We start from the raw sequence: 26,387 nt of genomic DNA, 5'->3' as shown, positions 1-26,387 counted from the left end.
TGAAACTGAGTGCAAATTTGAAACTGAGCTCCCAACTTGTAGTCCTACTAGCTAATCACTGCACCACACTGGCTCTCATGTTCATTATATCTATGAGTTACTGTAGATGCATTTGATTACAACTCTCCTTCCGAGTGTGGGAGAGGTGGGGAAATCTTGACATCAGTATATATTTTTCTTTCTAAAACAGGTCTTGACCGTGATGTTATAGCAGATGACTTGCCTCATCCATTTGGTCTGACTCAGTACCAGGATTACATCTATTGGACAGACTGGAGCCGGCGAAGCATTGAACGTGCCAACAAGACCAGTGGCCAAAACAGAACTGTCATCCAAAACCACTTGGATTATGTGATGGATATCCTAGTATTCCATTCCTCTCGTCAAGCGGGCTGGAACGAGTGTGCCTCCAGTAATGGGCATTGTTCCCACCTCTGCTTGGCGGTGCCTGTTGGTGGTTTTGTCTGCGGATGTCCAGCTCACTATTCCTTGAATTCTGACAACAGAACATGTAGTGGTAAGCCATAAACACAGTTAGGTGGTGCAGAGGGCAAAGGGCTATGTTTTCGTGGTTCGTCTCAAATATTACAGTAATGTTTGAAATTCAAACCAAAATGAGCTATAGCTGTAGTGGATGGAGCAGGAATATGCCAAATACTGAGCCATTTCCACTTGTAACATAGACAGGTTTGTTGATATAGCTTGAATCATGCAAGATTTGAATATAGGTTGCATGTGTTAGGCTTTTTGTTTTTTATTCATCGCTGAAAAACTCAGTAATTTTCTGTTTAGTTGTTTCCCTAAATGCTCAAAACACGTTGTATGAATTAGTTCTCTAATCCTAACACTAAGCATAGGCCACTAGTAATATACCTATATTTCAGATTGCAGAACTCAGAGAGCCTAGAGCCTTGTTGGAGGCTATCCAGCAAGTTCATGACTGACAACATGCTTGAATTTAAGATTTGAACTTAATTCTTAATACTAAAGCCATAATGGAGACTATCAAGATATCCAGAGCAAAATAGATTTAAAAAAATTGTGTGTGAAAAACAATTTGTATGTCACACCCCCTCGCTGTTTAGTTAGTTAGTTTTGTTTTGTTTTTGCCAATTAATTAAAGATAGCACCCTAATTTGCTAAGTAGCATAAACATGTTTTTGTTAAATGAATAGTTTAATAATTGTTTTTGAAAATGACCGGTTGGCTTTTTTGTATTTATGTTTAAGCCCCTACCAGTTTCCTGCTCTTCAGTCAGAAGAATGCAATAAATCGCATGGTGATAGATGAGCAGCAGAGTCCAGATATTATCCTTCCAATCCATAGCCTCAGGAACATCCGAGCCATTGACTATGACCCTGTAGACAAGCACCTGTACTGGATTGACTCTCGGCAAAACATTATCAGGAGGTCACAAGAGGATGGCAGTCAGGTATCTTAAGTGTGGGTTCTTTGGGTTTCTAAAGTGACACAGCAATCTCTCTCTATTGGAGTTACAGTAGAAGCATGAAAATGAGAAGTGCTGCACTTTTAATGGATTATTGAATCTTTCTTGCTTGCTTGCTTTCTTGCTTCCTTGCTTTCTTTCTTTCTAAACCGCCCTATACCCGAAGGTCTCTGGGCAGTACTTATATTTGATATAAGTTTATGTGACTTTTTGTATTGTATCAGATTGTTAATGTTTGAGGTTTTATTATGCTTTTAAATGTGTTGGAAGCCACCCTGAGTGGCTGGGGCAACCCATCCAAATGGGTGGGAAAGAGAGAAAGAACGAAAGAACGAAAGAAAGAAAGAAAGAAAGAAAGAAAGAAAGAAAGAACATTATTATTATATTCTGTTTCAACGCTTGGCTGTAACTTGAGCCAAGGAACTTTGAGGCTCTGAATTATTGTAAAGCCATTGCTTTCATATAGTAATTCTGCATTGTGTGGCTAATTCTCTTCTGGTTGCTTCCTTGGATCAGTCTTCAATCTTTTTCTTCCCACCCCAGAGCTTTACGGTTGTGATGAGTCCAGTTCCAAATCAGAACCTAGACATACAACCCTATGATCTGAGTATTGACATCTACAGTCGTTATGTTTATTGGACTTGTGAAGCCACAAATGTAATCAATGTTACACGCCTGGATGGAAGGCTGATGGGGGTGGTGCTGAAAGGAGATCAGGATAGACCCCGGGCCATTGTTGTGAACCCAGAAAAAGGGTAGGTAGAGTGTTGCATGGAATATACATTCTTAAAACTCAGCAATTAAAGCGCCAGGTTCTCTTTTTCATCAGCTCACCTTTTTGAAATAGAAGGTGCTTCTGTGACAGAGTAACTAATGGAAGAACAGTTGACAGCAGAGTGGAATGACATGTTGGGTGGACTTAGAGACTGGTAGAGGGATGGCAGTGGGGAGTGTGGCTGTGTAAGAGAGAGAAAAACGGGGTGGGGGGAAAAATGAGAGAGATTGCTATAGTTGAATAGTTAGGGGATAGTTGTTATGAAATTTGACATTGATCGTTATTGGATCAGGGAAATACAACTTTAAAATATATATAATATCAACGTCTTAGATATTATGCTCCATAAATAAATATATGGGGAAGGACAGCTTTTAAGAAAGGGACATAAATGATCTAACTCTGTTTTTATAGGTACATGTATTTCACCAATCACCAGGAGAGGTCTCCTCCTAAAATAGAAAGGGCTGCATTAGATGGAACTGAACGTGAGGTCTTATTTTCCAGTGGACTGAGCAAGCCTGTAGCCTTGGCAATTGACAACCAGTTGGGGAAGTTATTCTGGGCAGATTTTGACCTCCGGAAAATTGAGAGCAGTGACCTTTCAGGTAGAGTAAAACAACAACTTCCTTTTACCAATTTTAATCAGTGTTGTAAGTATTTCATAAACTGGTAGGAAGGAATGGGTATTCTCTCTTGCTTCATTGCTGGTTTCCCCTTTCCTCTTTATTCATTGTAGTGAATTTGCAGAAATTTCTGTGAGGCAAGAGCAGACTACGCTCAGTTTAAATATACAGTCATACCTCAGGTTAAACGTGCTTCAGGTTGAGCATTTTCTGGTTACGCTCCGTGGCGACCAGGAAGTAACGGAGCATGTTGCTTCCGGGTTTTGCCGCATGCGCAGACACTCAAAATGACGTCACGCAAATGCGCGGAAGCGGCGAATCGCGACCCGCAGGCGAGGGTTGTGTTCACGTCAGGATGCGAACGGGGCTCCGGAACAGATCCCGTTTGCATCCAGAGGTACCACTGTACTAAAAGAATTGCTAGTGTACCCATTGAGCATTTTCTTGCGCTAAGCTCTATGGAATTGGGTGATAACCAGCTCTGTAAACCAGCTTATCAGTATGTTTTAGACTATTATTATTTTCCAGGACTGGGCTCTGCATTAATCTTGAGAGTGTCAACTAAGGGATGGATTGGATCTTCTGGCTAGAATCCAGAACAGACCTACAACTAATTGGAAACACCAATTTTTTTCCTTGGTATCCACTCCTGAAAACAGTATTTTAGAGTTCATTATCTGACCAAACTGTCACTGGTTTCCTTAGGAAGTGCTTATATTGAGCTGCATTTCCAAGTGATGCCCATTGCAGTGTTGGATGGCTGCTATATAACAAGGTCTTCTCCATAGACAGAGTGTGTATTTGTAGTCAACTTCAGGTCAACACTCATTATCTGTTAGCCTGTCCCCTATGGCTGGGCAATATTTGGTTTTCAGCATCGCAATATACCACCAGCTAAACATCATAATTTTTCAGTACATCATGATGTCTGATAGCATGCTTCAACTCATACATGCCAACTTCATGGGTCTGAGGACAGTTCAGTGCCCCAAAGTATGCTGGGATGGGGCTGAGCGCCCCCCCCCCATGTTGAGGGGCCGGCCCCAGCTGGGCCTCCCCATGGTGGTGGATGGCCTCCCTGGGCCTCACAGCCTCCTCCCAACATGAGTAATGTTGCATGTGTGTGACGTCATGCACATGCAATGAGCCCCCCTCCAACGTCGCGTGGAACTCTGCGCCTCTATGCAATTTTGTGGGCATTTTTACAATTTAAGTAAGTAGTTGATTTAATAAAAATATTAAATAAACTTCCATATAATATATTTAATATATTTTCAACTAAATTAAGAGTAGTTCAAGTTGCATCTGTTTCCGCACTCAGAGGTCTAACTGGAATAAGCCCCATGGAATTCAGCAGGGCTTGCTTGAGAGTAGACACATTTTCTTGCACTGCTTACTGACAAACACTCTCCCCATCATTCTCACCTCATGTCACATAGTACCCAACCTCCTATTTTAGCATAAGGCAGCTAGTTAAATCTGCCTCCGCCATTTCCCCCTGCCACAGAAGGACCCCCCCCAAAAAAAAATCCATCTCAAAGGGAGGGAGGGAGGGAAGGCAAGCAAAGAGATAGTAAAGGTAAAGGGACCCCTGACCATTAGGTCCAGTCGTGACCTACTCTGGGGTTGCGGCGCTCATCTCGCTTTACTGGCCGAGGGAGCCGGCGTACAGCTTCCGGGTCATGTGGCCAGCAGGACTAAGCTGCTTCTGGCGAACCAGAGCAGCGCACGGAAATGCCGTTTACCTTCCCGTCGCAGTGGTACCTATTTACTTGCACTTTGACGTGCTTTGGAACTGCTAGGTTGGCAGGAGCAGGGACCGAGCAATGGGAGCTCACCGGGATTCGAACCGCCAACCTTCTGATCAGCAAGTCCTAGGCTCTGTGGTTTAACCCACAGCGCTACCCGTGTCCCTTCAAGCAAAGAGCTAGCCTCCTTTAAATAAAATTTAAAAACCTTCATTTTTAATATGAAGGGTAGCTATTTATTGGGAACCAACAACGTAAACACCACCAGAAAATCAAAATCAAAATACTCCCCCCTCATGGGTGTGGATCTTTGATTGTCTAGCCGTGGGGGGTTCCTCCTGGATTGTTAGCAGGCTCTGCACAATTAGCTAAGTGCTGAAGAGTTTTGGGGGTGAGAGCAGGCAGTTCAGCTTAAAGAGTTTGTGCTGGTTTGTGTAAGTTTACAGGTGAGGGCTTATTGTCATCACGAGAGGAGGGAGGAGCAGGGAGAGATGGTGCCTGCTCTCAAGAAAAGTTCAGCTGAGCTGTCAGTCTCCACCTTTTGTTCATATTTCACTCAAGTGTTTCAACCAGGCAATATGCCTTATCATGATGTCATTTCAACATCAGTATTCAGCGGTATAGCAATTTATACAGACCCAAGAGATTGCCTTCTGAAACTTCCATTTGCACAAGCAAGCAAGTACACCCCCACAAAAATGGTCCTGATTGTCTCTTTTGAGAGACAATAATAGCTTTGTGTCATGCAAAGTGGCCCCCTATGCACTGGCTGTCAAAAAAATAAAAACAAGGAAAAGGAATTAAATAAAATCACTATAAATTGTTGTGGAGATTGGGAGGTTCAATATGAAATCAAGCTGGATTTGCGTTTGTTGGTGTCTCTGGTAACTTTTCTCTCTTACATCATGAATGTTGTCATGGATGTATGATCTGCGTTATTTTATTAATACTGTTACTACAAATTTGTCAAGGCCGTGGGCAACAATCGTATGAGCGTAAAAATATAAATTTCTCTAAGATCTAGTCTTTAAAAGTTGTTGTTTTTATTATGCTGATATAGTTCAATTTTAATTGATGAAAGCCACTGTGATGGACAGCAGAAGCAGACCAGAGCCTGACGATGCAGTCCCCCTGAAACTCCACCAGAGGGCTGGAGCCTCTCTCTGATTGGCTACAGAGTCAGCTAGACACAGAAGGGGGAGGAGCAGCACTCTGGGAGGGAGAATAAAAGGAGCCGTTTCTGAGGGAGAAAGTTAGATAAGGCTAAGGTTTAGGTTCAGGGAAGGCTGAGAAGATAGATAGGGCTGGATTGCAGAGGAGAGCTAGGGGTAGGATAGGATTTGACTGAGGGAGACCTGGTTCTGAGTTCAGTTAAGCATCCACCCTGAGGAGACCATCTGGAGCAAGAGGACAGAGCCTCCTCGTGTGGAGGGTCTGGGAAGGAATGCAGACCGGAGTGTTCTGGGAGGTGGAACCTGAGGGAATTCAGGCTGCCTGGGTCTCCGTCCAGCCAGGAGGGGAGAGTTCTTCCGGGTCCAGAAGACTCCCAGGAACAAGGGGGTCTGTTAGACCATTGGGAATATCTCAGGTGTGGGGTTGTGAAGTGAGGGGAAAGTGAGGGAAAGTGCCCCTCACTCGTCAGCTAAGGTCTTAACCTAGGAGGGAAGCTGGGCTGCTTTAAAAGTATTTAACTGCCAAAGCTAAGTAACAGAAGCTAAAGTTTAAGAAGAGCTATACCCATAGAATTGTATTTAAGCCTGTGTCATCTTTTTACCTCGTTTTAGTAATAAGTTAACTTCTACTTGAAAGAACGCATTTCCTGACCTGTTTTGTTTCACAATCTTCTTTTTTAATAAAACTTTTCTTGTTTGCTTGATCAGCTGCTGCCTGAGACTCTGAATCATTAAGTTTTTCCTCACACAAGTCCCCCACATGATAGCTTGTGGTAAATTGAACAACTTCATGTAATTGGCATACAGTGAGGTGTGTTGCTCTATATTTAATTACAGTGGTACCTCGGGTTACAGACGCTTCAGGTTACAGACTCCACTAACCCAGAAATAGTACCTCGGGTTAAGAACTTTGCTTCAGGATGAGAACAGAAATTGTGTGGCGGCAGCGGGAGGCCCCATTAGCTAAAGTGGTGCTTCAGGTTAAGAACAGTTCCAGGTTAAGAACGGACCTCTGGAACAAATTAAGTTCTTAACCCGAGGTACCACTGTATTAATTGGTGATAAGTGGTAGGATCTGCTACATATTAGTTATGTAATTCAACATGTATATTAGAAAGACAGGTTTTACACACCCACACCCACCCACCCACTGTCCTGGATCAGACAAACAGTTCACCTAGTACAGCATTCTGTTTCCCACAGTGGCCCACCAGATGTCTTTGGGAAATCTAAGTTTGAGGGCAAAAGCTGTCTCCCACTGCTGAAACCTGGCGGTTGGTATTCAGTGGCACAGTGTCTTGTAATCTAGAGTTTACATATAGCATACAGGGGGTGTTGAGGGCTTTTGTTCCATCTTCTGGCTGTTGGCCATTGGGTTGCCTCAGGATGCGTCTTTTCCTCTTGTTTGTCTGAGGGAGGCTGTGAGGAATCCTGAACAGGTATGAAGATTGCTTGCTTCCTTTCAGCCCAAAACTAATGTAATCCAGATATTAAGATGGGTTGGGAAATTTGTTCATCTGGATAGAGACTTGTAATCCGTTTTGGATGGGGTGATTTCATGAGGTGACGTTCTCCTTGGAAGACCAACCAAGCACGTGAGTGGGGGCAGTGAGTAGTTACTTGGTGCATTATTTCTCATTGAACCCTTGTTGCCACATTTTCCAACTATATTTCTTCTCCACTCCATAGGAGCCAATCGGATAGTCTTAGAAGATACCAACATACTACAACCAGTAGGTCTGACTGTGTTTGAAAACTGGCTGTACTGGATTGACAGACATCAACAGATGATTGAAAAGATTGACACAACACTTCGAGAGGGACGTATGAAAGTTCAGGCTCGTATTACCCAGCTCAGCGATATTCATGCTGTTAAGGAACTCAACATACAGGAGTACAGTAAGTGTCAAGCAACATAACAGGGAAGAAAAACTAAACCCATATCATACATGGTTAAGATTTTGTTGGTTTCTTTATTATGCTGTTCACTACCATTGAGGGATCCCCCAGTAAACTCCTAATGAGCCATAGGGTTACCTGGAATGTAATTTGGAAACCACTGATATATGCTGTATTTTATTTTTTAAAAACAGTTTTAATACATGAACAATAAGTTTCCACTCTTATTTTGCTCCGTAGGACAACACCCCTGTTCCCAAGATAATGGTGGTTGCTCACACATTTGCATTGTCAAAGGTGATGGAACGACACGTTGTTCCTGCCCTGTACACCTTGTCTTGCTTCAGGACGAACTTTCTTGTGGAGGTAAAGCTTCTTTTTATTTTGTTTCCATTTTTAAGTGGCATCATTCCCCCTATATAAGTCAATACATGGAGGGACGCAGGTGGCGCTGTGGGTTAAACCACAGAGTCTAGGGCTTGCCGATCAGAAGGTCAGCAGTTCGAATCCCCACGACGGGGTGAGCTCCCGTTGCTCGGTCCCTGCTCCTGCCAACCTAGCAGTTTGAAAGCACATCCAAGTGGCAGAAAGTGGGAAGCCCAGGTAGTGCTAACCACGACTAAAATCATATCATTCTAAATCATGATTAAAACAGAACTGGCTTGGGGTGGGGTGGGGGAAAGATTTGTACTAAAGAGGGAAGAAGGAGTGCACAAGCTTGCATCTTGCTCCAAACCATTGTTAAGAGAGATGCCTCTGCAGTCCAAGGCTCGACATTTAGGGCAGTTAACATTTTTTCTCTGTCTCTGACCTTACAGAGAAAGTGTGAGGATTTTGAAGTGTTAAACCAATATGAATTAGTTAGCTTATTTCCACAGCAAACATGTCTACATGTTAGAACAAGGGTATTTCAGCAATGTTTTCCTAGACATTTAATGCTATGCTAAAATGTAAGTGTATGTGAGGAAGAGAAAGAAATAGATATCTCCAAATTTATGCTCCATTCAATCAATAGTAACTACAGTTTTGCTAACTAGGGTGGAATCTACACACAAATAAAAACCGTTCTGAAAATGCTTTTTTTAAAAGTGTTTTTAAAAATACATTGAATTTTCTATAAGGCTCAGCATCACCATCTAATGTCACATTGTATATTTCACTTAAAACACACTTGAAATGTTTTATTTGCAGTTGTATAGCTGAGTCCTAGGTGTGAACAGCTGCAGTGAGATTGTGGTGGTGACTGGAAGGAGCTTAAAAAGCCCTCACTCTGAAACAAGACCTATTGAATGCATTTATAGAAAGCACATAACTAGACACTGAGTCACTGTGGTGCACCCATCTGCTGTACATTATATCCCTTTTTAATGTTTTCATATAAACTTATTGTAGAACATTGGAACATGAGCTGGATTGCACTAAAAACAGAACTCTTCATGTCCAACTGAAACATAAAGGCATAATAAGGAGCTTATTGCCCAGGCAGGTGCATTATATGACCCATAAGAGCAGCAAAATAACCAGACTGTACAACAGTGATGGGATAAAATCAGGCCAAAACTTTACTAGGATCAGTTCATAATTCCACAAGCCCCATATTGATGGAATGAATCCACTGGGTTTGGACTACTACAAACCTGTTCCATAGGAGTTGGCCAGTGTTGAACGTTCCCGTGGTGCAAGCCAAGCAAGCAAGATCTCACTGGGGGACCAGGGTGCAGATTCCAACCAGGCAGATACCCAACCCAAGCTTGGGTTTGCTGTGGTCAATCCCCCCCTCAGGCCCCTGTGTTGATCCTGTCCAATGCCATTTCCACCCTCATACAAACAATGTTCTTCCACCTAACAAAGGAAGGCCATAATTTCACTGAGGGAAAGTGGGGAGGGAAGCCCAACGAAGTGCCAATCAGGTTGAGGGGGGGCAGGAATCCTTTCTGGCCCTGTCAACCAGCAACCCAAAATTGCTCAGTGTAGGCTCTAACCTGAGGGTGGGCAGGCAGGATGCTCTCAAAGCAAAATGGCTCTGAGTTCCAGGGAAAGCAGCCTTATATAGGCTTTCTCCCTCCCCCTTGCAAGGACTCATAGTACAGCTTTTTCCCATGAGCCATTGCACAGAGAGGATAGTGGGCAAAACCTTGCCCAGTATTTTGCTGCAATCTATAGGCCACAGCGCCGCCAAGCAAAGGCACTTATTGGGCATGGAACACCTAGCAGAGGCAAAGGAGGATTCTCGTGTGTGTGTGTGTGTGTGTGTGTGTGTGTGTGTGTGTGTGAACTTAACAGCCTAGTGCAGGGGTCAGCAACCTTTTTCAGCTGTGGGCCAGTCCACAGTCCCTCAGACCATGTGGTGGGCCGGACTATATTTTGAAGAAAAAAATGAATGAATTCCTATGCCCCCAAAATAACCTAGAGATGCATTTTAAATAAAAGCACACATTCTACTCATGTAGAAACATCAGGCAGGCCCCACAAATAACCCAGAGATGCATTTTAAATAAAAGGACACATTCTAATTATGTAAAAACATGCTGATTCCCGGACTGTCTGTGGGCCGGATTGAGAAGGCGATTGGGCCGCATCCGGCCCCTGGGCCTTAGGTTGCCTACCAATGGCCTAGTAAGATGAGAAGAAAAGACAAAACTCAGCAGATTAGACCCAAGTGCTCGTTGTTCCCAACAGTGCCCAACAAAGCAACTGTTGCCCTGTTTATAACCAAGTATTTCATTTAGTGTATTGCCCAGAAGTGCCCTAAAATACTGCAAAGTTTGTATGCTAGTTGGCATAAGAGTAATGGCTCATGGCTTTCAGTTTATATAACCAAATGGCCCAAAGTACAACTCATCTGTGCCATAGCTTGACAACAGGCTAGTCGATTTCTCATTTTAAAACAAAGGGAGGAGAGACAGAGAGGGAAGATTTTACAAAGAGTTGTGTAGCTGGACATGGGATTGCCCACTCCCTCCTCAGATTGAAATCTGCCTTCTTTCTTTGGTTGTGGCACTTTCAAAACCATAGTGAGAGTAGCTGGGAGGGGCAGTAGGAGGGAGGGGTGGGGTGAGTCAGGCATCCTCACAATATCTCCTTGAGGATAATCCCAGGGACAAAATAACAAAATATAACTAGACCCATTATCAGCACTAGGTTGCAATTTTTTTTAATTTAACGCTGATTTTGTTTTGAACCCGGAGTGTCTATTGCTCTTGAAACCATGTAGATCTTGAGTAGAAAAGACATTACATTAGAGGCTGTTTCTGTTCTGCTGTGTAGATTCCGGAGTTTAGTTTGACTATACATCATTGCATCACCAAAGTTCAGTCATTGCAGTGGGAGAGGCAGAGGTTGGTTGTTCACAATTCAAGCAGAGCCTTAGTTTTGGTTTTCCATAAATACGGCTTCTATCTTCCCATAGATATTTTTGACACTTGATCAGACGTTTATGTGCTGTTACTTCACAGTTTCATTCTTCTGAAAAAAACCAAAACTTTTTCGTAACAGAACCACCAACATGCTCTCCTCAGCACTTCACATGTTTCACAGGGGAGATTGACTGTATTCCTGCGGCTTGGCGCTGTGATGGGTTCACTGAATGTGAAGATGCCAGTGATGAAAAGAACTGCCCTATGTGCTCAGAGTCCCAGTTCCAGTGCGAGAGTGGCCAGTGCATTGACAGTATCCTTCAGTGCAATGGAGAAGCAAATTGTCAGGATAGCTCAGATGAAAAGAAATGTGAAGGTATTAATTTTTCCAGCTCATGAAAGAAACTGGAAAATTGATTTGGAGATGAAAAGGAAGAGGAACAGTGGCAACTTTTTAAACAATCTTGATATACGTATTTCAAACAACGAAAATCTCTTTAGAATGAATTGTCTGTTCTAACAGATACCTACTGCTGTATGTATTCTGTGCAGCAGTAAGAAGTACAATTCTGAGCTTAGGAAATCCAGTTTCTTTACTGAGAGAAACTGAATTCTGAAACTTACTGAAACCTTGCAAATCGAGTGAATTTGCATAGTTCCTGTTCTGTAATTTTACCAGTTTGTGTATTCCAATTTTGTTTGCTATTGGGAAAAGCAAAGAGTCACATGGGACAAGCATTGGAAGCCTTTTCAGTCCCCAGCCCCCGGCTCACACTTTTAAGCATATATTTACAGCCCAAATGATTTAAAATTTGCAAAACTCAAATTCTTGAGAAGCTGAATTTTGCATTCAGTGCCATAGCCTCTCTGACTTGTGAGGAGTGATACCTGCCCTCTTCCCATTGGCAACTCCCTTTGTCCCTTCTTCCTTTATGAAATTTTCTGAAAGGGATGGAGGAAGGGAGAGCTAGAAAACAAGAGTGATTTTTATCTCTCACACTCTCTCTCAAGAGCCAACTCTGCTCTCTTCTTCTGCTAGTGGAGACTAGCCTGTTCCTCGCATGCTTGAGGTTTTAGGTAACATATAGTGGGCTACAATAGTGGTTTCTGAATTGCCGGAGGGTCTCTAGAGAAGGTGGATTAGGGTCTTATTGATTCTCCCTATTTACACCTGCTACAAAAAGCAGTCACCTGCCAGAGCCCCCAGGGCCTCAAATTTGTACATTGTTCAAGTCAAATAGGCTTGATTTGCCTCCTGATTTAGAACTCTCATAATGATAGGCTTTGATACTATTCATTCTCTTGATTTTTATGCTGAGCATTTGGCTAGTTGTTTCAGAAATTTGTGATATTAAGTAAACACATGTTTGCTTTTATCCTCCTCCAGTGCTTTGTTTAACAGATCAGTTCCGATGTGCCAGTGGGCAGTGTATTGGGAAAAACAAGAAATGTGACCACAACTTTGACTGCAGTGATAGCTCTGATGAACAGGGATGCTGTAAGTATGAAGTTTAAATACAAAACAACTACTATTTTGATCCATTTCATAAGTTATCTTGCTTGTAGAATACAAATGATAGAAGTTAGCTTTATATTAGTTGAAATAAAGATAAATAGCTTACACTGCTGTTATTCTGGAATTGAAGTGAGAGAATAAACAGAATTAGGAACCAGACAGCATCCGTATATCACATTCTTTACCCCTAGCTACACCTTACAGACTCTCTACCATGCAGATGGCTCTTATCATGTGGAAAGAATCAGTCTTCCTGCTCAACCTTCCTGACAGACTAGGACACGAAGACTTCCCACATGGTTGAGACCATCCATGCAGTAGAATTTTAATGGTACAGCTGCACAATGCCATTTTTGCAACAATCCCATGGCTCCAAATGGCATGTGCTTCAGCTCTTAACTCTCATCTAGTTAAAGAATACTTTTATCCATTCTCAGGAGAGCTAAAATGTCCCCTTTCAAGCATCTCTGCATAATTCCATTAATCCCATTAGTTTCTTGCTACCTCACTTCTCACTTAAGCTAGGAGCAGATATTTCATCACATCCTACATCTCCCACTAAAGATGTGTGGCAAGTTAAGATTCATAAGGGATCAAGGTATTCGATTTCTGGGAATGGAGTTGAGAGATGACCTAACCTGGGGAGAAAACAGCAAAGACCTGATGAAGAGAGCACAGCAGAGGTTATATTTTCTGAGAATCCCCAGGAAAAACAATCTGTCAAAGGACCTGTTGATGGCATTTTACCATTGTACTGTTGAGAGTGTATTAACTTGTGGTCTGTGTGTGTGGTTTGGGAGCTCACGGTCAGGGAAAAAACAATGCTGTCTAGGGTTGTAAAGACTGCGGAGAGAATAATTGGGTGCACTCTTCCCACCTTGGATCAAATCTATGCTTCCAGGTGCCATAAGAAAGCAGCAGAGATAGTGCAGGATAGTGTGCACCCCGGAAATGATCTCTTTCAGCTTCTGCCTTCTGGAAGAAGGTACAGGGTTATAAAGACTAGGACTAGCCGCCTGAGAAACAGTTTCTACCCCAGAGCCTAGGACTTGCTGATCAGAAGGTCAGTGGTTTGAATCCCCACGACAGGGTGAGCTCCCATTGCTCAGTCCCTGCTCCTGCCCACCTAGCAGTTCCAAAGCACGTCAAAGTGCAAGTAGATAAATAGGCACCGCTCCGGCGGGAAGGTAAACGGCGTTTCCATGTGCTGCTCTGGTTCGCCAGAAGCGGCTTAGTCACATTGGCCTTATGATCCGGAAGCTGTACGCCGGTTCCCTCGGCCAGTAAAGCGAGATGAGCGCCACAACCCCAGAGTCGGTCACGACTGGACCTAATGGTCAGGGGTCCCTTTACCTTTAAGGAGTCTCTATGGGAGTTATTGTAGTTAAAATGGGGTATCAGAGTTTTTAGGGGGCTAACCAGGTTGGGATAGCTGGCATAGCAGGCTTGTTGGGTTTTGAATGTTTTACGTAGATTTTTCAATTTCGTTGTTCCGTATGGGACAATGACAATAAAGATTATCGTAATCGTATAGAGTGGCAGGACTTTAAGGTTCAAGTTATTTAAAATGTGTATTTGTTATCTCCTTACTTTTAGACACAACAGAGGAACCAGCCCCGCAAGCCACCAATACAATAGGTTCTATCATTGGTGTGATTCTCACAGTTTTTTTGGTTGGTGCTATGTACTTTGTTTGCCAGAGGGTATTGTGTCAGCGCATGAAAGGGGATGGAGAAACAATGAGCAATGACTATGTCACACATGGACCAGCTTCTGTACCACTGGGCTACGTTCCTCACCCAAGCTCTCTCTCTGGATCTCTTCCTGGTTAGTCATCAGACATACAAGCATTTTGGAACTTTGTTGTCTATTATGTTCTGTCTGAATGAAGCTTCTCATAGTTTTGCTGATGTGTGCCAACAAAACAATGTGAATTCTGGCTTCTATTTTTGGCAACTGTACTTGCAGAAGCTGCAACTAGAATCCTCAAACATTATTTTTATAGTCAGTTGGAGTTTTATGCACCACCCGCTTCTTCCACTGGCATAAGTGTGGCAATTCCTAGGCTCAAATATATCCCAATTAACAGTTTACTGAAGCCCTAATAGGCTGATAGGAGTGGTGCTGAAAAGTGATTAGAGGTAGACCCGGTGGTGTTATTGTGAACTCAGAACAAGGGTAGGTGGAGTGTGCCATGTGGAAGTATATGTTTTAAGACTTACCAACTAAAACATCCACTCTAACTTTCACCAGTCTGGTGCCTTAGAGCTTTATTGGACTGCATCTTCCATCACCCCCAGCAAGCCCAACTTAGGTGGCTAATGCTGATGGGAGTTGTTGTCCAGTATAGCTGGAGGGCACCAGGTTGGCGATTGCTGGTCTAGTCCTTTTGATTGAGTGCTGGCTTTCCTCCTCCATCTTCAGATCTTCTTGGCAGGAATTAACTTCCTTCCAATAGCACTGTGTGTAGTAGTCTTTCCTAAAGTACATGCATACACCAGACCTGGACACATTATCTAATAGCAACTAAAGCTCAATTATGCAACCTGTGTAAGTTATGCAAATTGAAAACGTTTGTATGATTTCTTAAACTTTGAATATTTACTTTTGCCGCCATTACCTTCCTAGTAAAAGTGGGTGTCCAGTGTGTGGGTGATAGGACAGACCAGGAGGGATCTCTTTTATAGACATTTACAAACAAACGAAAAGCCCAAGCACAGGAACTGAGGGCTGTCAGCAAAAGTTGATAGCAGAGAGACTGGCAGGCAAATTGCTTCCCTTCAACCCAGGACCCCAATGGAAGAAGGGTCATGTAAGCTGTGAGGTGTCGCTTTACAGTTACTGTATTGGGTGAATAGTAGGAGTGGCCATGCAAGCAGGAAGCCCCCACAGAGCTGACCTCCAAAGCAGCAGGGTCACAGATACTGGGAAGATGTGTGGGCAGGGTGACAGTGAGGGTGGGGTGGCATAGGAGTGCTGGACTAGCCCCACCTCTGCATCCAAACCACTCTACCCCCACCCCATCCCGAAAAGTGGCAATGGCCCATGGCCCACTCAGTGGTTTAACAAATGTGTGTAGAAGTGGTACTTGGTGGAGATTCTTTAAAATGTGTAAAGCCTCCCTAAAAGAGTAGTTATTCATGTTATTTGGAGAAAATATGGGTGCTATTAAAGCGTGCTTGGGCATATGGTCCCTGCTATCCAGAATACTATTGTATTCTATATTGTCTTGTATACTATCAATGTTGTGAATGTTGATTAGTTTTCTTTCTGTTTTAGGAATGTCCCGTGGCAAATCTGTGATCAGCTCACTCAGTATTATGGGTGGAAGTAGTGGACCTCCATATGATAGGGCCCATGTTACTGGGGCATCATCCAGCAGTTCTTCAAGCACCAAGGGCACTTACTTCCCTCCAGTAAGTCACTTCTGATAAACTATTCTTTCTGTAATTTGTAGCACTGCTGAGCCTAGCTCTGAAAACTGGACCATAAAGCCTCTTTTTGCAGCACAAGAAAAGGACAATAGGTCAATATTCTAACAAATCTGTAATGTAATATTGAGCAGGAAAGCTAAATATTAGATAGAAACTTATTATATAAATATTTTTTCTCCTTGGAGCTTTCAGTTTGAAGGCATAGTCTGAAGGTACACAATATAGCAACTTTTCTGAATCTAAGAAGATTTGAATCTGATCAGTGCCTTGATGGGAGACTACCATGGAATTCAGAGTACACTTTCTTAAATTCCACTATGGAAATAAGACATATAAATGAAGTGAAATAAAAGCAAATGCTTCTGAGCAGTAAAAATGAGTAGTATGTAAAACACTAGCATTTCCATATACCTACAGGATCACCATGCCTTACACACGCCCACTTTACTGCTTCGATTGGTAGAATTGGCGCTACTACAGGTGCCACATAATGCCCATTCTGCATTTGTAAGAGCGTGATTGTTTAGCATGGCAGTGCCAGCACTTTGGAACTCCCTGCCTATTGCGATCAAGCAGTCACTTTCACTGTATTCTTTTCTGTGCCTGCTAAAAATGTTCTTGTTTAGACAAGCTTAGGTAAAGGTAGAGGTATCCCTGACAGTTAGGTCCAGTCACAAACGACTCTGGGGTTGCGCGCTCATCTCTCTCTATAGGCCGAGGGAGCTGGCATTTCTCCGCAGACAGCTTCCGGGTCATGTGGCCAGCATGACTAAGCCGCTTTTGGTGAACCAGAGCAGCGCACAGAAATGCTGTTTACCTTCCTGCCGGAGTGGTATCTATCTACTTGCACTTTGACGTGCTTTCGAACTGCTAGGTGGGCAGGAGCTGGGACCGAGCAACGGGAGCTCACCCTGTTGCGGGGATTCGAACCGCCAACCTTCTGATTGGCAAGCCCTAGGCTCTGTGGTTTAGACCACAGCACCACCCGCATCCCCCTTAGACAAGCTTAGCCAGATGCTTAGAAAGTTGAGGTAATCTTAACCTGTTTTAGTATTTTAACTTTTGTATGTTTTACAGTATGGTTGTGTTTTTTCTCAATTTTATTGTTTTATAGCTTTGAGGGTTTTGGTTTTTTTTACAATCAAGCAGCGTATAAATTTAATTAAGTAAATATATATGACATTGCTCAAAATTCTAAGAAACAAAAAAAAAATTACGCTTTTGAAAGGTTTAGTCATGATTCAAAATGGTGTTCAACAGTAGACAAAAACCTGCTCCTTGATCTCAGCGACTGTCAAAATGGTTACAATATATTATGAGGTGTCATAAAGAACTGACTGCAGGCCTAATCTTCCATGTTTTTCCAGTGGTTTTGCTGCTCCTTTCTCACCTTTATCCCCACTCTAGGTGGTTTAACAAACTTGTGTGCACAAACAACTTTCCAAAATACATACTAAATGGTAGAAGCTAGTGCTGTGCTTACTAAGGATCGGCTTACTACTGCTGTGCTTAAAATATTGCTTTTAAACTTTGTTATGGTTCTGTTAAAATTGTCTCCCCTCCTCTCCCTCTCTCTCAAAAGATTTTGAATCCTCCTCCATCACCAGCTACTGAGCGTTCACATTACACGATGGAATTTGGTTATTCTTCAAATAGTCCATCTACCCATCGATCGTACAGGTAATTTTTATTATTTGCATTCATTGGCACTGTAGTGTGGCATTTCAAATAAGTCTACTAAACCTGTCTAGCCCACAAACATTTTTACTCCATACATGGTGTGCATGTAGTCATTTGTAGTACACAAATGTCATCCGGAAAGAAAATAGTCCTCCTCCCACTTCACAAAACTCCATCTAGAGACTGCCCTGGCTTACAGGGTGCTGTTTACAAGCTTGCACCTGTGCCAGCTGCTTTCTTAGCAGTGAATCAAAGGCACCTTTAATTCCCAATATTTGTAAGCCCATGGGCTGCCTTTGGGATGGCCAAGTGGGTTGTCTTTTGGGGTATGCATATATGCTTCCCGAGCCAGGACAGTATCAAAATGGAAGGCAGAAGAAGTGAACGAATATACCACTCCCTGAGCAAATAAGGTTTACTGAAATGTCATGCAAAGCAGGTCTTTCCTTGCACTGTGGAGGCTACACAGGGAGCTGCCTTCATTTTTCATTTAATGCAAAAGCTGTCTAAGGAGAAAAACATAAAATGTGTTTGGACTTTTCCAAAATGTCTTTTTATTGTGCATTCATGATTATTTGTTGTGTTAATAATAGGATCAAGGCAGTTAAGCACAATCTCACTTTCCATACTGTTTGTGCCTGCAAAATGTTCAGGACTGACATACTGCTTCATTTTCCTATCAGTGCATGTCCCATAGTTTCCTGCTGAAATCCTGTAACTTTTTATACCAGAAATAGCTCAGATAGCTCACTTGGTTAGAGCATGGTCCTGATAACGCCAAGGTTCGATCCCTGTAAGGGACAGCTGCATATTCCTGCATTGCAGAGGGTTGTACTAGATGATGCTCAGAGTCGCTTCCAGCTCTGTGATTCTATGAAATGTTCTGGGTTATGTTGCTGCTTTTGTTTTGATCCTGCCTTTGTTGGGCACATATTTCCCTTCCAGATGGCAGTAGTGCTGTAGTGCTCTAACATTGGGGAACCATTGCAGGACAACTAATAAAGTGAAATTGATGTGTGGATGGTGCAATATCAATCAGCCATCAATGTACTTTTATTGCACCAACAGCATGTTGCAGGAAACACCCACACCCACAAAAACAACCCTTTGCCTACTGATCATATTGGCATGTTGCATGGTCAAGGAAATCTGAGATTCCTTTCAAATGTTGATGCGTCTTTCCTTCCTAACTCTTTTTTTCCTTCCCATCCCAGTTACAGGCCATACAGCTACCGCCATTTTGCCCCTCCCACTACACCATGCAGCACAGATGTTTGTGACAGTGACTACGCCCCCAGCCGTAGAGTGATGGCAACTGTGGGAAAGGGTTACACCAGTGATTTGAACTATGATTCTGAGCCTGTACCCCCACCACCCACACCACGCAGCCAGTACTTATCGGCAGAGGAGAACTATGAGAGCTGCCCACCATCTCCATACACAGAACGGAGTTACTCTCATCACCTCTATCCACCGCCCCCTTCTCCTTGCACAGACTCCTCATGAGAGACTCCCTCCCTCCTTTGACTGCCTCCAACCCACCAGTGTAAATACTAACTGTCCTTATCAAGAGGGGGGAGGACATGAGGCAGGCTATAGTGTGTACAGCTGAAAATTATTAAATGAGGGTGGGGGTTATATTGCATATATCTTGTACAGAAAGGGGGTGGGGAGAGAGAGAAGGTTATTTATATATTTTCCTAAAACAGTTTGCTGCTTTGTGCCATAAGAAAATTTTAAAATTTGTATACGAAGTTTGTTGTTTATTTTTCCAAATGGAACACAAGAAGATGCCTTAAAATTTGTGAAGTGACTGAGCACATAGGGAAATAGAAGGATCAAGGTTGTGTTGCTGTTCAATGAGCCAAACACCAAAAAGGAAAAGAAGAGAGCTTTTGACAAGGAATAGAACTAAGGGAACCGACCATAAAGCAGCATATATAAACGTCTTCAAAGAGCTGAATAACCTCTGGCATTTGCTCTGATGGACCAGCAATTCAAATTAAAGCTGAAGAAAACTGATAACTAATGGTACATAAACCGGACAGATAACTAATGGTACATAAAGGGCTTTATTCTCAGAAGTGAAATCATGGATGCTTATACACTTTTGAAAATGGCACCTTTTTGTTTAATTCACATTTTCTGAAGTAGCCAAGTTGCATCATTTCTACGTTTGTCCCTTTCTAGGTGTTCTGTCATTTTCTTGGCTGTGGTTATGTTTCAAGTCTCTCTGTGAGTGCTAAAAAGAACAATATAGGTGTTCAGTGGATTGTGGCTGTTTATTGGGTGCCACAATAACCTTCTGAGAGGAGAATAAGGAGTGGGCCTTGAGCTTGCTTGCTTCTTCCCTTATGTCTCCCTGCTCCATTTTGCAGGGACAGGAAGGTCTCTTTGTTAGCATCTGTCTGCTGTAAGAGAATCAAGAGAAGGAGTGCACAAACTTAAGGACTGTTCCTAGTTCCACCACCATGTTAACTCTTTGGAGCTGAGTAAAGAATGAATGGGCCTTTTGTGAATATGTAAGTGTGTGTGGGTGCATGTGTGTGAGAGGAGTCTCCCCCCCCCTTCCTTTCCTGGCAGCACAATAGAATTATGTTCTACCAGGTCAGAGCTATTCCCATCATAAAGACAAGGGTAATTATACCTGAATACCTTTTCCTGCCAGCACTTTAAAATGTTTCAGTGCCCAGAAAAGGTGTTGTTGTATAAAAATATAATGACATCATCATCATCATCATCATCTAAATGTAATATTTATGAACTATAAAATTTTACTTTCAGTTCTTAGTTTAATGTAAATGAAATGTTATGTTCTTGCAGTACTTTCAGTGTCTAGTGAATACCGCAGTATACAATGCTTACATATATATTTTAAAATGATATTTTTCTTTATTAGGAAACATTTAAGCGTTTTTCATTCAGGATGCACTCTGGACCTCCTTGGTTGTTTGAAACACGTCTTACTGTTGAAGTTAAGTAACCCAGTCTTTGCAGTGCGATTTCCACTTCCTCTTCTATGGCAGAAATTCAGTTCTTAAGCATAAACTGCTGTGAACAACAGGTTTTTTTACCATCATTCTTTGCCAAAGTATTTTGTTGCCTATCTATCTAGTTAGTTTCATTTTCTCTACAACCCTTCCCTGATTTGGAAGGGGTGCCAGGGCTTCATTTTATGGTAGCTTTACATGCTGGCAAGAAATCAACATGTGAAAAAAGCTTTTCTGAAGTTCAGGCTTTGGAACTTGGACAGCTATCACAAAGAGGCTACAGAACCTTTCTGCTAGAATAAAAATAATAGTATTGTTACACTGATTGTAAATAGATGTCAGGAAATCCCATTATTTTCACTAAGAGCTGTTTCATACATTTTGTGGAAATCATATTAGCCATGATTGCACCTGCATTACCACATTGGATGCTGAACTAAATGAGAAAAACACAAAATTGAGATGTGTGTTTTCAAAAACTTGGGAATACAGAATAGACATGTCCCGGAAAGTTGCAATGGGCTACTCCTCCTTAGAGCCTCCTCCTATTGTATTTAGAAATAAATCACAATTTCATGCTTTGTGTCATGTAGGAAATACTAGTATAATATCAACAGGGCATGGCAGCCACAACTGCTATATAAAAGAAGCCCTTTTATGTCTGAAAGTTTTCAGGCTCCAAACATGACCTGCCTTTGAATCTGTAACTTTCATGGTTTTTTGTTTGTTTGTTTGTTTGTTTGTTTGTTTGCTAACTTGTGCACTGTTACATTTCATTCTCAGAATCTCACTTTTATTTCAACTCCATGAGCAACCTTGGCATTTGGAAATCTAATGGATGTACACTATGTGCCTGAAGAAGCTCTAAAGGAAATCTATTTGTATTCTAGACCTAAGTGCATTGACATGGAAGTAAACTTAAATGAGTTAAATGAAATTTGCTTCCAAAGTTATGCTTGTCAGGATTGCAGGCCAAATTTTGGAATTAGGCTTTGGTTTCAAAGGCTAGCTTGTACATTTCTACACCCCCCCAAAAAAAGTGCTGAATTACAGGAGCTTCATTTCACAAACTTGGAAGTTATCTAGCTGTCCATTTTGAATTTTTGAACAGAAAATATTTACCTGGGATCACCTGGAAGTTGCAGAATAAGGAAACTTCATGCAATACCTAATCTGTGAAGAATATTTGAGGTTGAACAGAAGCTGTAATGCTGGTGGGAAGTGACCATTCATTGTTGACATCTTTAAGTGAACACCATTCTGACTGGGAATTAGCCCATATAAAATTGCACTGGGGAATTCAGAATATTGCGTTGCTTTATCTCAATCCAAATGTTTGTACTGCGTTGGCAACAATCTTCTTCTTGCAAAGTGTGTATTTGTGCCAATTTCTTTTACAAGGTAGTTGAGCTTATGCTGTGCTGTGCTATCTTCTTTCAGTGATGGAGCCAAGATTTCTTGCCTCCTGTGCAAATTCATTTAGATGACAGATAACTCTCAAATTTTTTGTGGTGCACACAGGACAAACCCTGGAAAGAAAGCCACTAACTTAGAGCAAATGCTATCTTGAGTCAAGCCAAGGATAAGCTGTTTCGCATCTCTGTAGATCAACAGTTGCATACTAAAACAAATCAATCAAAGAGTTGAATTTACATTTGAAGATGAGCAAGAGCACTAAGAATAGAATCTTTGTTCTTGTTTATAAAATTGAAAGTGCAATAATATAATAAAATAAAAAGAATAGAATGAAACCATTCTAGGTGCCTAGCTTGTCAGCTTGACTTGCACCATTTCCTCCACCTCTGTGCAGTGTAGTGTCATGGCTTGACTTTTCCTGTAATGCTCTGTTCATCATTACCCATGTTTTGCCTATAGCAACAGAAGGGCTTTCCACCACCAAGAATCAGGGAGAAGGCTTGGCTAGAAAGAAATACAGGGTGGAGGCATCCAAAGTCACAGGAGAAAATTACGTTTATTTGCGGGTGCTCTCCCACTTTCTTCAGCCTAACGTGTTTTGAGTTTAACTCTTCACCAGGGGTAGAGAGGTAGTAGTCAGTCACTTTTTGTTCCCTGAACCAAGGAGCTGCTTTCACTTAGGAGGTCATTTATACCCAACAGAAAACTTTCTCCTGGCTTCTGTTTTCCAGTTTGTCCATAGTTTTCATTAGCTGTCAGGATCCTTTCCCATATCATCCCCACAATTTTATGAAAGATTGTGTGAACAGGCTTCTTGTGCATATGGACCTATGCAAAGGGCAGCCAGGTCACAGGTTATGGAGTTTGGTACCACAAGATGTGGTGATGGCCACCAACTGACTGCTTTCAAGGGGAATTGGACAAACCCAGGGAGGCTGTCAGGGGCTAGATTATTATGTCAGCATATAACCATTAAGACTTTATATGCAAAGTCCTATTGGTTATATGCTGACTGCAGAGGCATCTGGTTAGCCACTGTGAGAAACAGGATGCTGGGCTGGGTGGGCTCTTGGTCTGATCCTGCAGGTCCTTCTCTTAGGATGCATGGGCATCCATTCGCCACCATGCGAAGACAATCCTTAGTCAGGCAGAGACCATAGCATTCCATATAATCAATATTATTTGTGTTTCAGTTACCAAGTGTTCACATTTGACAAGTGTTTTTAAAATAAATACCTGTCTAATAGACATTTGCAGAAGGCATTTCTAAACTTCCTGATTGTAGCCTTTTCCAATTCTGTTTTGGCAAGATAAAGTCAGAAAGTCAAGTTAATCTTTCTCTAGTAAAGACTTTGTGAAATATTTATCAGAAAAGCGACCATGATGAGCACCTGTATGCTTGATAGGAACAGGCAACTTCCATTTTATGATATAGTATCATTTAGCTTTAATTGCTAAAACAGTACTCTACATTAAATTATTTTACAGCCACAGAAAAAATATTTATATTTATTTAACTGGGTTCCCAGTAAATGAGTTCTGCAGAAAGCTATTTAAAAATAGTTTCTAAATGCAGTAAACAAAGTACAAAGTTTTTATGTATGAGACTACTTTTAAAGTCTCTGGGTTTGTTTGTTTTTACTAAAATTAGACTGGGGGGATGCATGATGACAATCAGTCATGAATGCTACTTTTTATTTAAGAGATTTAGAATTTTTTTTTAAAAAAAAGCCAAATAGGAAGTTGAATGATCCAAACCATAGGTCACAATTACAAAACAGAATGCATGCAAAACTATACAACATGCATCCCACTACTAATGGGATGTTTAAGTAAATGTGCATAGAAACTGTAAATGCATTTTTTTTATTTCCATTGATTTCAGGGGGACAGAAATATGTATGTTTCAGTCTTTCCCACTGCAATCAATGGGACTGAAAAAAGTGGGCCTTTCAGCACACAGATAAGCTACCATTCTGCTACATGCTACAGGGTGAAATCTGTTAGTTGTTAATTGGTGGAAAGCACCTGTTAACGGGAATGACTGAATTTCGTAAAACTGTACTTGTGATGTTTGCAGGTAAAGTGATAACTCCAAAATCTGTGTGCGAGCGCAGGCACTCTGAAATTTATTTGTCTCTGTCCATTTATGGCAGTTTTCATTAAGGAGGGCAATTTTTGTCTTGAAAATACTTCTGGCCAAAGGGTGTCAGCCTAAACCATGTTAAGGACATTTTTGTCTGGCATCCATTTTAAACTTTAAAATGAAAATAAAAGAGGTTTTTTTTGAGGGGGGAGTGGAGGAGAGTTCACTGTTGCAGTAGAAGCATTGGATGCCAAAAAGAGGTTAAAAGGATGCTGGCCCAGAGGCCTAAAACAACAAGGCAGGGGAATCTTCCAGTCAAATCTACCATTGCCTTTAGTCAAACTGGGGAAGGGACGGAGTCAGGATATTTTCACATATGAAGATACCAGCCACCATAAGCTGAACAAGCCTTGTTTGCAAAGTGAAGGATCTGGTGCTGCTTTTAATATTTTAAATGCTCACATCTTGTAATTTTTATCTTTCTTTCACTGTCTTTAAAATCCAATTAGTGTGGTCATAGACTTATGTATGATGGTGCTTTGCAAGGATGTATTTGTTATAATGACCAACATTTGGTCAACCCTACTCACTCATTCACCAACACTTCTTTTTGAATTGTAAAATAAAAGTGCTTTACTTGCAAACTGTATATAACCCTTGTACAAAGTTCCCATCCCCCTTTTCAATTATTACTATACATGGAGTTGTAACAAATAAAATGTTGATTTTTTTATAATAAAATTGAATGGAAGATAAATTTATTATATTGACAGGACATAGGAACTTACATATGGCTAATTAAATGATCTATGCCTTTTACACTGTGGAGGGGTTATTGTTTTTGTTCGTTACTATGTTTTGTGTTTTATATTGTAACCTACCCTGTGATCCTTGGCTGAAGGGCTCTAGTTAGTTAGTTACCGTATTTTTCGTCCCTAGGATGCTCCGTCCCATAGGACGCACCTAGTTTTTTGGGGGGGAAATAAAGGGGGGAAAAATTCCTTTATTTCCCCCCCAAAACCAGGTCGGGGAAACCGAACCAGGTCGAGGAACAGCGGGATGGCGGCGCTGCGCCTCCCTGCTGTCCCCCGAGCTTGTGGGGCTGGCCGATGTCTGCCCAGTGCGGGGCGCTCTGCTTCAGGGTGTCTTGCGCGCCGGGCGGCAGGCTGCTATCCGCAGCGTGGGGAGCCCTGCGGGGAGCTCCTGCAGGGCTCCCCACGCTGCGGATGTCTGTGCGGGGCGCTCTGCTTCAAGGTGCCCTGCGCGCCGGGCGGCAGGCTGCTATCCGAAAACTACAGATAAACTAAGTAAAAATATCAGGCTATGTTTTCAAATTAATATCTCGGAAAGACCTTCAGACCAAAAGGGCAAATTAGCATTTTGAGATCTAGTACAATTAGGACAAATAAAGTGTCTTCACAAAAGAATATATAAGACAGGCCCCAGTGCCTGAACTATCTTTTGCAGGAACAGAGCCTGAGGAAGTAATAATGGACAGGCTCCAACTGGAGGACTATGTGTGGTTGGCAGAATATGATTTTAGTCGTTAATCCTGCACACACATACCTTTGGGGGAAAAGCCTAATGGGGGAGGGGGCGAGAACTCTATGAGGATTGACTAAGCATGCTCTGTTGCCTCAGACTGTGTGATGGGGGGGGGCAGAAGAGAAATCTGGGGGGAGCAGCAATAGAATCACATATTCTAGTTGTCGCCCTGAGGTGGAGCACTCTACTAACCTTTTGAACTTGGGTGGTCAAGTGCCTCTCTGTTTAAAAGTGAAATGCTATAGCAATTTGTATTTGGAGAACTCTATGTATACAGAATTATAGGCATTTGTAGATCAAAAAATGGTCCAGCAAGGGCCAGTGAGCTTCTGGGTCTTAATGCTGCTGCTGGTGAAGCCTTTAGATATGATAGCCTGATAGACGCCTATTTTTTCCTCTCCCAGACCTTTCAGAGGAGAGGCTGAGAATACACCACCATGTTTTGTTGTAGTCCTGTACTTTTATAAATGAACAGTAATGAGCATGTCCTGTGGCACTAAATTTCTGTTAGCAAAGTCACTTAAATTATGCAAATGAGCCGAGAGAGAAAAATCCTGATAACACTTTACTGAAGAAACTGAACAAAAATGGAATTTGCCTTTTCTAATTGCCATTGCATAAACTGAACTGACATTTTCAGAGGTTTCCAATGAATGCATAACCGCTGGGTTTACGTAGTCAGGCCACATATCAAGGG

General features: G+C 42.0%; 1 protein-coding gene and 1 long non-coding RNA gene across 5 annotated transcripts in view; both read left to right on the top strand.

Annotated features, from left to right (window-relative positions):
- LRP6 (LDL receptor related protein 6) overlaps positions 1-24,964 on the top strand; it is a 100,053-nt gene extending 75,089 nt beyond the window's left edge. For 3 of the 4 annotated variants that reach the window (XM_083615502.1, XM_083615505.1, XM_083615504.1), the window contains 12 exons: positions 191-517; positions 1,230-1,432; positions 1,991-2,202; positions 2,637-2,830; positions 7,458-7,667; positions 7,908-8,033; positions 11,163-11,399; positions 12,411-12,521; positions 14,136-14,366; positions 15,819-15,955; positions 17,556-17,653; positions 18,868-24,964. In XM_083615502.1, the coding sequence (XP_083471628.1) occupies positions 191-517; positions 1,230-1,432; positions 1,991-2,202; positions 2,637-2,830; positions 7,458-7,667; positions 7,908-8,033; positions 11,163-11,399; positions 12,411-12,521; positions 14,136-14,366; positions 15,819-15,955; positions 17,556-17,653; positions 18,868-19,159 (2,378 nt within the window). In that variant the 3' untranslated portion in view covers positions 19,160-24,964. The remainder of the gene's footprint in view (positions 1-190; positions 518-1,229; positions 1,433-1,990; positions 2,203-2,636; positions 2,831-7,457; positions 7,668-7,907; positions 8,034-11,162; positions 11,400-12,410; positions 12,522-14,135; positions 14,367-15,818; positions 15,956-17,555; positions 17,654-18,867) is intronic. The other variant, XM_083615503.1, reaches the window with a different exon arrangement.
- LOC310763622 lies at positions 15,969-17,189 on the top strand. Its single transcript, XR_014548729.1, has 2 exons — positions 15,969-16,609; positions 16,984-17,189. It is a non-coding gene; the product is annotated as an uncharacterized lncRNA (long non-coding RNA).
- Positions 24,965-26,387: the final 1,423 nt, after the last annotated feature.

This window comes from Podarcis filfolensis, assembly GCF_964270895.1.
Source record: "Podarcis filfolensis genome assembly, chromosome: 5".
NCBI lineage: Eukaryota > Metazoa > Chordata > Lepidosauria > Squamata > Lacertidae > Podarcis > Podarcis filfolensis.
Note: the sequence above shows the minus strand (reverse complement) of the source record. Positions and strands in the feature narration are given on the sequence as shown.